We start from the raw sequence: 10,057 nt of genomic DNA, 5'->3' as shown, positions 1-10,057 counted from the left end.
CCCAACTCTCTTCTCATTGGAAAATCATTAAAATGTCACACCCCTGTCTGGCCATGCGCACTGTCATATTCACACAGAGGTGGCTCTGGCTCTGAGACTACTGTACCCCCGCTGACGGCCCGGACACGCAACACAATAACCCCCCGTTCTGTGTCGGTACCGTTTATACAGAATGACAAGGCGGAATGAAAGCTCAACAATTGAAGCTTGAAAAGGCTGTGGTGCTCCCCCCTCCTCTCCAGCGCTGGTCCTCTTCACAGCCCTCTCTGTGGTGCTCCCCCCTCCTCTCCAGCGCTGGTCCTCTTCACAGCCCTCTCTGTGGTGCTCCCCCCTCCTCTCCAGCGCTGGTCCTCTTCACAGCCCTCTCTGTGGTGCTCCCCCCTCCTCTCCAGCGCTGGTCCTCTTCACAGCCCTCTCTGTGGTGCTCCCCCCTCCTCTCCAGCGCTGGTCCTCTTCACAGCCCTCTCTGTGGTGCTCCCCCCTTCTCTCCAGCGCTGGTCCTCTTCACAGCCCTCTCTGTGGTGCTCCCCCCTCCTCTCCAGCGCTGGTCCTCTTCACAGCCCTCTCTGTGGTGCTCCCCCCTCCTCTCCAGCGCTGGTCCTCTTCACAGCCCTCTCTGTGCTGCTCCCCCCTTCTCTCCAGCGCTGGTCCTCTTCACAGCCCTCTCTGTGGTGCTCCCCCCTCCTCTCCAGCGCTGGTCCTCTTCACAGCCCTCTCTGTGGTGCTCCCCCCTCCTCTCCAGCGCTGGTCCTCTTCACAGCCCTCTCTGTGGTGCTCCTCCCTCCTCTCCAGCGCTGGTCCTCTTCACAGCCCTCTCTGTGGTGCTCCCCCCTCCTCTCCAGCGCTGGTCCTCTTCACAGCCCTCTCTGTGGTGCTCCCCCCTCCTCTCCAGCGCTGGTCCTCTTCACAGCCCTCTCTGTGGTGCTCCCCCCTCCTCTCCAGCGCTGGTCCTCTTCACAGCCCTCTCTGTGGTGCTCCCCCCTCCTCTCCAGCGCTGGTCCTCTTCACAGCCCTCTCTGTGGTGCTCCCCCCTCCTCTCCAGCGCTGGTCCTCTTCACAGCCCTCTCTGTGGTGCTCCCCCCTCCTCTCCAGCGCTGGTCCTCTTCACAGCCCTCTCTGCCAGAAGAGAGATCCCTGAAATAGAAGCAGCTGGAAGATGGAAAGAACTCAGATTCCGTAGGAGAGAGAAAGACAGATTGAGGCTGAGGGAGAGAGAGAGTATGTTTATCTACTGTAAGACTGGAAAGGAGGGAAGATGATCAGTGTCACTGTGAAACTTCGCTAGGGGTTCACTCTCTAGAACTGGCCTGATCAGAGGGGTTCACTCTCTAGAACTGGCAGATCAGAGGGGTTCACTCTCTAGAACTGGCAGATCAGAGGGGTTCACTCTCTAGAACTGGCCTGATCAGAGGGGTTCACTCTCTAGAACTGGCAGATCAGAGGGGTTCACTCTCTAGAACTGGCAGATCAGAGGGGTTCACTCTCTAGAACTGGCAGATCAGAGGGGTTCACTCTCTAGAACTGGCAGATCAGAGGGGTTCACTCTCTAGAACTGGCAGATTAGAGGGGTTCACTCTCTAGAACTGGCAGATTAGAGGGGTTCACTCTCTAGAACTGGCAGATCAGAGGGGTTCACTCTCTAGAACTGGCCTGATCAGAGGGGTTCACTCTCTAGAACTGGCAGATTAGAGGGGTTCACTCTCTAGAACTGGCAGATTAGAGGGAGAGCATAGAGCAGATCAGAGTGGGAGCATAGAGCAGATCAGAGGGGGAGCATAGAGCAGATCAGAGTGGGAGCATAGAGCAGATCAGAGGGGGAGCATAGAGCAGATCAGAGGGGGAGCATAGAGCATAGAGCAGATCAGAGGGGGAGCATAGAGCAGATCAGAGGGGGAGCATAGAGCATAGAGCAGATCAGAGGGGGAGCATAGAGCATACTGGCACTGCTATTTATGTTGGCAGGGGATATTTGTCACCATGCCAATCCCTCCATCACTAACCAAGGACCACATATTATGCATTCACAAGGACCATTACAATGTGTAGATCTAGAGGCATTTCAGTGATGTGGTCTTAGTCAAACCATGTTAGGCTTGTGTGATCATGTTGGCATCTGTTTCGTTACTCAATCACCGGTGTAGCTCTTTGTGTGTTACTGCATTGTTACCACGGCAACTTCAAAATTAGACTTCTGGTTTTGTTTGAAATACTGTACTGTGTGTGTGTGTGTGTGTGTTGTAACTGTGATCTCTTTCCTCCTCCAGCTTGGATCCGAGGCAGACGGAAGCAGCCCCCGTCTCTGGAGGTGCGTCACCCCTCCCCCCCGTCTGGAGGAACAACAAAAACAACAACCTTTTTCATTTGATTTCTTTCTTTTTCTTTCTTTCTTTCTTTCTTTCTTTCTTTCTTTCTTTCTTTCTTTCTTTCTTTCTTTCTTTCTTTCTTTCTTTCTTTCTTTCTTTCTTTCTTTCTTTCTTTCTTTCTTTCTTTCTTTCTTTCTTTCTTTCTTTCTTTCTTTCTTTCTTTCTTTCTTTCTTTCTTTCTTTCTTTCTTTCTTTCTTTCTTTCTTTCTTTCTTTCTTTCTTTCTTTCTTTCTTTCTTTCTTTCTTTCTTTCGCTTTTCTCTGCCTCCCAAGTCCTAGTTTAGTTACTTCCTTTATTTGAAGAGAATGTTTTGCTGTCACGAGTGTCTGGTTCAGGAGTGTCTGGTTCAGGAGTGTCTGGTTCTAGCAGTTGACTGGATGTACAGCTCTCATCGGCTTCTCACTGTGTGTGTGTGTGTGTGTGTGTGTGTGTGTGTGTGTGTGTGTGTGTGTGTGTGTGTGTGTGTGTGTGTGTGTGTGTGTGTGTGTGTGTGTGTGTGTGTGTGCGCGCGAGTGCGTGCGTGCGTGCCTGTGTGTGAAGCCTTTTTCAGTGGGAGAATGGGAGATAGTTTGCCAGTGAAAGGGAGGCCATGGGAAAGCCCTTGGAAGGCAACTAGTGAGGCGTGGGCAGCTCTGAGCTCTGTAGGCCAGGGGCCAATGCCATCCCCGCCTTATGGTTGCCAGAACATTAGATTCCAATTTTCTGCCTCCTGTTCGTCCGCCCAGTCGCAATCACCAACAGCTGGACCGTGGTGGTGTGGCCAACCCCCCCCCCAACCCCACACGCACACAAACACTCCCCCCCCAACCCCACACACACACACACTCCCCCCCCCCCAACCCCACACACACACAAACACTCCCCCTTGCCACACTTGCTCTCGTCCCGGTCCAAGTCGACATAAATTGATTGGATTAAATCCTGTCATTAACAGGCTGGAAAAGCGGCTCAGTATGTTTGTCTCCCTCCCCAAAGCAGGGCTTTCTGGCCGTGATCCTCCCCTCTCTTTTCCAGCCCCTCAGTTGTGCCAGCGCATAGCAGCCGCCCATCCAGGCTTCTCTCCCTGGCTCTGAGTGTGAAGGAAAAGCAACGCCGCTGGACATTAGCTTCAGCCTTATATGTAGAGAGCCACTGCCTGGTGAACTGAACATTTCTGTGTTAGAATAACCCATTAAATGTATTTCAAAATGTATTTTGTCGCTAATTACCCTTTTACAGTGTCCAATACTGCAGTTGATTGAGCAAATAGCCCTTAATGTTGAGTGAATAATGGATGATGTGTGTGTGGCTATTCCCCCCCAGGAGCTGCTGAAGAACGAGCGCTACAGGGAGCAGATCAAGCAGAAGGCCAGGGAGGTGGAGGAGCGGGAGCTGGCGCTGCAGGCGGAGGAGTACAAGGAGGGCCTGGTGGCGCACCCCCCCCAGACCCTGGTCAAGGGCCACGCCTCCGCCACCAGCTTTGGCCAACAGGAAGTCAGTCAAGAGCCTGTCAGTACCGCCAACACATTCCAGCCAGGATCCTGGATGCCCAACGCCAAGAAATAGGCATGCAGGGACAAATGTGCTTTGGAGACATATTCTACACACACACACACGCCCTAGTGTTCGGAGCAGGAATAAGTGAATGGAACAGGGCTGTTGATGGAAGGTTAAGTGAAGCAGCGGTCTGGCTCCTTAGCCATCGCCATGGTTCCTTCAAGCAAAGAGAACATGATCAGAACTAGGGGGGCTTGGTTCCTAATGATGCAAACCAACGTGAGCTGTTGTGGTGCTGCTGACGTAGAAATAAAGTATTATTATTCTGTAATGCATGACGTCATTTTCATTGTCGTTATATTATTTATCTGGAATCTACTCCCAGGTCAGTACAGAAATAAAGCTTTTAATTTAATGAAAAACTGTTACAGCCTAAAAAACAACATATTTGAAATTGATATCAGCCATAATAGAGCTGTGCTGTGTAGGCAAAATTTTACTTTTACTAAATAAATAACATATTTTCTACATGTCAAGGCGTAATTTCTTACAGCATACTCATTGATACTCCTGAGAGCATTTTGAGGAGACAACATAATAAACCAAAACAAGTTTATTGAACAAGAAATTTTCAATTGTAAATCAGTGTGGTAAACCCCCCATTGTTTCAGGCTTTACATGAAGTAGTGTATATTAAATTAGTACTTTGGTATTTAGCATCAAGCCCTGTTATGCGGTTATTTACGATCATATACAACAGTCCATATATAAAAACTTCGACTGACTGCACTCTTGCGATATTAGTGCTCAATGCTCATGACACAGCTAAGTACACAATGGATCACTATGGACATAATACATGCCCATAGAGATCCATTGTGCTCTTGAGCATGGGCCTTAATACGCTCATAGATCCATTGTGTACTACTACCAGTAGTACTAATACAGTATCTCAAGATTGGACCATTGTATATGATCTTAACCTCATAACAGGGCTTATGATGCTAAATACCAAAGTACAGACCTACCACACAATTGTTGATATAAAATACTTAAAGATGTACTGTAAACAGATTGAAGTGTTATCTTTCATAAACAACTTTTATTAATTAAAAAAAAAAAACATTCCAATATTTCATTAGTGACTCCAATTGGAGCAAACGAGAGTAAACCAGAGTATAGAACTGGAGTTGAACCATTGGAGTGGAGTTGTTCCAAATGGAATGCAAGGTACTGCAACACCACCAAACCACCAGTCAGGGGATCTGACCAATGTTCACTGTCCTCTGCTGACAACAGTCCTGCAGGACCCCCCCCCCCCCCCCTCCAACACACGCCTCCCCGCTCTGAAGAGGCTGTCCCTCCTATCTGGACATGACGGGGGGGCGTTGGGCCTACGCTGGGGCTGGGGGGGCGGTGGGCCTACGCTGGGGCTGGGGGGGCGGTGGGCCTACGCTGGGGCTCGGGGGGCAGTGGTGGATGGGGTGTGACGTGAGGAGAGCACTGAGCTTGGCGGTGACCATCCTCTCCTCTATCTTCCTTGTCATCCCTCCCTAACTCCCTACTCAGTCTTTCTTCGCCCTCTTGGCCTTGGCGATGTTCTCCTGTCGTTTCTGCTTCTTCTTCTGCTCGCGGTCTCGTGCCTCAATCATCTTGGCCAGTTTCCAGGACAGCAGGGCGCTGGCGATGAACAGGGGGGTGAGAGCCAGGATGACTGTGGTCAGGAAGCCATACGGGTCTTTGGCCGCCCACTCCACCACGTACTCCGCCCATGCCCGCACATCAATCATCCTGATCACCAACGGCAACTCCAATCAGGCCTGGATAGAGCAGACAGGATGAATGGCGATCGCCTCAAAACAAATGTTTCCCTTGAAGATATGAATTGAATTGATTCACAAACAATGCACAAACAATATTGAATTTAGCAGCACAGGGTAAAATGAGTAGGCTACTTTTTTTTACATAAATTACTAGCTCTGTTTACAGTAGTTCCTATTTTAAATCGAGTCTAAGTAATGACTTAACTTCCAGGCCTCTACTGTTCACTAGACCTGGTCCAGGGCGGTAGGGCTATATCGCCCTGTCAGGAAGCATTCATTGCACATTCAAGCTGTCAAGACATCCAGATTGCTGTTTCAGTGAAGTCGTTGGATGCAGACAGACAGTCCAGCTCAATTTACGGATTTGAATTCATAAATCGTTAATTAACTAGTAGCTAACTAGTCGTGGGTAATTTAGCTATCTGGCTAATCCGGCGAAAAGGTTAGGCTAACTAATTTGCGTTACAGTAACGTCAAAGATGAATTAATATTTGCCTCCTTACTACCCACTGGTATTATTTCACTAGTTGTGAAACTCAGTGTCAGAGATAAGCAGTAATGATTTGTAGCTAAGAAAGCATCGTCGGCCCAACTTATAAAGTCAGCTAGCTGCTGTAACGTTACAGTCGACTCGACCCCACCGGAAAGAATTAGCAAACATCGCACAAAGAGAAGCGTATTTTAAATACTATGTAATTGTAGTAAATTAAGTTGGCCTAAGACATACTCACCTAACGGAGATTTGGTATTTTTTATCCCACACTGATCTAGCACTGTGGCACTACTAGGAAGTCGCGTCGCAACTCGCGATTGGTTATGACGTGTAACGTTCACTGGGGAAAAAGGGAGTTGTAGTTCTATGGCTGTTGTCAGGCTGGTCAGTCCGTGGAAAGTGGAACCTCTAGGAACACCAATAACATAACAAATTCGACTATTTTTATACCTCTATTGTTTTTAAATGTGAACATTAAATATTAATCAATAGATTAGAGGTCCTTTTTTGAAAATACAACAGTTATAGAAATATCTACAGTGTTTTATGTTCAGTGTCTTATTATGTGGCGTGTGTATAATGGGTTACAGTTTCTTACCATTCAGGTAAAATATGTGTTTTTTTTTTGTTTCGTTTCTTAAATGTATTTATGCTATTCATATGTGCTCTGTGATATTTTCTTATATATGGCTAATAATTAGACATTTTCCAGGAGCTTGCTTGATCATCTCGTTGATAGAGGTAAGATAAGGATTTTTAAAGCTCTCCCATTGGCTCAAATGGGTGAACTATTTTTTTCCCTTCCCTCTGGAAAATTAGGGGTAGTATCAGTGTCTTTATGTAGGAATGTGCTGTATAAATAAAGTTTGATTTGACTAACATTGATAGCAATAGACAAGTTTTATCAATTCAAAGTTTTAGTAGTTTATTTCGACTCAATAAAATAAAATACATTACATGCATTTTAAAAAGTAGAGATAAACACAAGAAAGTCATTGACTTATTTCCATTGTGGTCCCTGCTGTTTACATAGGCCTACATCACATAGACAAAACAACCAACAAATCTATATAGAGAAATAGAGACGAGATAGTTGAGGAGGACAGTTCCACTACTAGTCAACAACCTTAATTTCAGAACATGCTGATTATGAGAGAATATCATATTAAAGAACCTGCTGGCTTTCTGAATTTCCTGTGAGGAAGTATTGAAACTATATCAGGTTAGCTCACATCTGCTGCGACCATAAGGCATGGATCAGTTTCAGAGTGGTTCAAAGGCCATCCATCTCCACACAGGGGACAGGAGAATGGGGGTCGACTTGAAACAGACAGAAGAGGCAGACAAGCAAACACACCACACACCACACTGTTTTGTTTGAGTTTTTGATTTAGATTTTTGTTCAGTGTAGGGAAGGAGCCACCCCAGTTGTGTGTGTGTGCATTGTGTGTGTGTGTGCGTGTGTGTGTGTGTGTGTGTGTGTGTGTGTGTGTGTGAGAGAGAGAGAGAGAGAGAGAGAGAGAGAGAGAGAGAGAGAGAGAGAGAAGCATCCTTGGCAGCTTGGCATATGGGGAAAGACAGTGGAGCGTCATAGCCTGCAGTATAATAGTGGAATGATTGGATGATGGAGAAGCTGTTATAGCCTACAATCTATTTTGACTGCATATCATTTAGAATATTTTTTTGTGTTTTTTTCCATTTTCATTGTCATGCAATATTTTACACCTTTAGCAATGAAGCATGAAACTGAATGTGTGTGTGTGTGTGTGTGTGTGTGTGTGTGTGTGTGTGTGTGTGTGTGTGTGTGTGTGTGTGTGTGTGTGTGTGTGTCCAGTTAATGTAGGAAGCAAGCCTATCCCACTGCGGTCACAGGATAGATAGCCTGGTCCTCCTCCCACGCCCTTTCTAAACAGTTAGCCGAGAGCCCCTTGGACTGAAGAAAAACAACCCTCGTGATGTTATTGAGAAGAGCAGAGCCTGCGGTTGTTGCAGAGTTCTTTTGAAAATACGTCTAAATTTCAACTCTCTTGCCCCTTATGCCCCTGTGGGAAACTATGAGACCGCCCATGGATTAGTCCCCGCCTTTAAACTCAAACAAGAACCAAACTTCAAAGGCTTTCGGCCGCTAAGCCCCGCCCTCTTGCTCCCGAATGGCTTCACAAAGGATTTGCCGACGTTCGGGAATTCCGCCTCCAGTTCCTTTTTTAGTGCCACTCGTGCGCTGGCATCGGCCCAGAGTCCCACCCATCTCGGCTCATTTGACAACACAAAGGACTTCACGGAACTTGGAGGCCCCTCCCACTATTCCAAATAAGGCTTGTCTCTCCATCTACGGTAAACAATCGGCTGGAGAGTGTCCTTTTCTCTTCCTTATCCCGTGTATATGATCGGAGAGGAACTGCGCTGCAAGTTGAAGCGGTGCGATCATGGCGGAGCGAGTCCAGCCTCCAGCCAAGCGGCTCTGCTGCCGGCCAGGGTACAACCCGGCATGCAGGCAGGGCCAGCGGGCTGGAGGAGTCCTGTACGGCGGTCCGGGCTCTGCTCCCGGCGGCTCGGGAAAGACGCACAACCCCGAATCGCTACTCGACATCGCGGCGCGCAGAGTGGCGGAGAAGTGGCCGTTCCAGAGGGTGGAGGAGCGATTCGAGAGGATTCCAGAACCGGTCCAGCGACGGATTGTGTACTGGTCTTTCCCGAGAAGCGAGAAGGAGATCTGCATGTATTCCTCTTTCAACGCTGGGGGAGAGGAGAGTGGGACTAGCGGGGACAACAATGACGAGACCCAGCTGCCTTTCCTACGGGGTGTCACTCTGTTGGAGGGTGGCTGGGTGGACAACGTATTGCAAGTCGGTGAGTAGCCTAGTCTGTCTACAAAGCCAAGCTACCGGGAATCAGGGTTATGTTCGGGAAATAACAGACCCAGTCCACCTCTCTCTTACATTTCAGCTTTTAATTCCTGCGCATGCAGCCTTCATCTTTTTGACTCACTTATGGGAATGTATATTTTTCAGTGAACGGTTAAACCGCCCCCAGCCACCAATTGACAGCTTGGCACTTCGTTTGTTCCTATTTTTTGTGCGTCTTTCCAGCTTTCTGTCCCCCCACCAATGGGTTACCAGACAAAAGCCCCCTATATCTTTTCACCGCTGGCTAAATAGCAGATATTTAGAAAGGGTGGGAGGGGAGGGAGGCAGTTTAAAGCTACAGTGCTGCTATTTGTTTGCCAAACACCTTTGTGAGATTTAAATCCTTTCCTGCGTTTTCAGAGATTTTTTTCCGAGCTGGTAAAAGGGACTAGATGAAATTGCACACGCAGTAGGGTGAGCTGCCAGGGACGCACAGTCATGCGCTGCATTCCCGAACGGAATATCGGCAGGAAGAGCAGCCCGGGCTTGTAGACAACAACCCCCCCTTGCTTCTCTTTGCCAGAGCCACAATATTTCACTGCATTCGTCAGTGCAATAGCCTCAGCTGTCACTCTGGCTCCCCACCCTTGGAAACGGTTCAGGATTTTAATCCCATTACCCTCTTCGGTTCATCTGAATTCTAATGCAATCTGCAAACATGATTTTATGCATGATCCCCCCCTCCCTCCCCGCGCTGCCTCTGAACAATCTCTTGGTTGAGCTACCGCTCTTGTGGGCTTGGAGAATGTGTTTTTGTGCACAATGGGAGCCCTAGACTAGCTCCTATCTGGCCTGTTTACCAGATTCCTCAGCATTAGACTTATTTGTTTCCGCGAGCAGGAGATTTAAAGGGTTGCCTGGGCTACTGCTAAATACCAACGCTATCTCAGATGTGTGGCACCACCGATGAGGTGTGTGTGTGTGTGTGTGTGTGTGTGTGTGTGTGTGTGTGTGTGTGTGTGTGTGTGTGTGTGTGTGTGTGTGTGTGTGAGAGTG

General features: G+C 48.1%; 3 protein-coding genes across 3 annotated transcripts in view; 2 read left to right on the top strand and 1 right to left on the bottom strand.

Moving 5' to 3' along the window:
- Nucleotides 1-2,038: 2,038 nt before the first annotated feature.
- Nucleotides 2,039-4,472, top strand: ndufaf2 (NADH:ubiquinone oxidoreductase complex assembly factor 2; the record flags this gene model as incomplete). The annotated part of the gene is made up of 3 exons (XM_084456857.1): nucleotides 2,039-2,042; nucleotides 2,265-2,305; nucleotides 3,666-4,472. The coding sequence occupies 3 exons, from the start codon at nucleotides 2,039-2,041 to the stop codon at nucleotides 3,906-3,908; spliced, it is 288 nt and encodes a 95-aa protein (XP_084312983.1). The 3' UTR covers nucleotides 3,909-4,472.
- Nucleotides 4,473-4,480: 8 nt separating this feature from the next.
- On the bottom strand, nucleotides 4,481-6,460 carry smim15 (small integral membrane protein 15). Its single transcript, XM_084457625.1, has 2 exons — nucleotides 6,394-6,460; nucleotides 4,481-5,659 (listed from the first exon to the last, which is right to left on the bottom strand). Exon 2 carries the CDS (start codon nucleotides 5,627-5,629, stop codon nucleotides 5,405-5,407), a length of 225 nt encoding a protein of 74 aa, XP_084313751.1. The 5' UTR covers nucleotides 5,630-5,659; nucleotides 6,394-6,460; the 3' UTR covers nucleotides 4,481-5,404.
- Nucleotides 6,461-8,581: 2,121 nt separating this feature from the next.
- LOC311324594 (zinc finger SWIM domain-containing protein 6-like) overlaps nucleotides 8,582-10,057 on the top strand; it is a gene marked incomplete at both ends in the record, with an annotated part of 40,200 nt that continues 38,724 nt past the window's right edge. Inside the window, 1 exon segment of the mRNA XM_084457077.1 lies at nucleotides 8,582-9,005. Coding sequence (XP_084313203.1) covers nucleotides 8,582-9,005 — 424 coding nt within the window.

Source organism: Borostomias antarcticus (assembly GCF_949987555.1).
Source record: "Borostomias antarcticus genome assembly, chromosome: 23".
Taxonomy (NCBI): domain Eukaryota; kingdom Metazoa; phylum Chordata; class Actinopteri; order Stomiiformes; family Stomiidae; genus Borostomias; species Borostomias antarcticus.
The sequence above is the reverse complement of the archived record's forward strand: the minus strand, read 5'-3'. Positions and strand labels throughout refer to the sequence as shown.

Coding starts and splice junctions, on each gene's coding strand:
- smim15 (XM_084457625.1), bottom strand. CDS start 5,629: ATGATTGATGTGCGGGCATGGGCGGAGTACGTGGTGGAGTGGGCGGCC.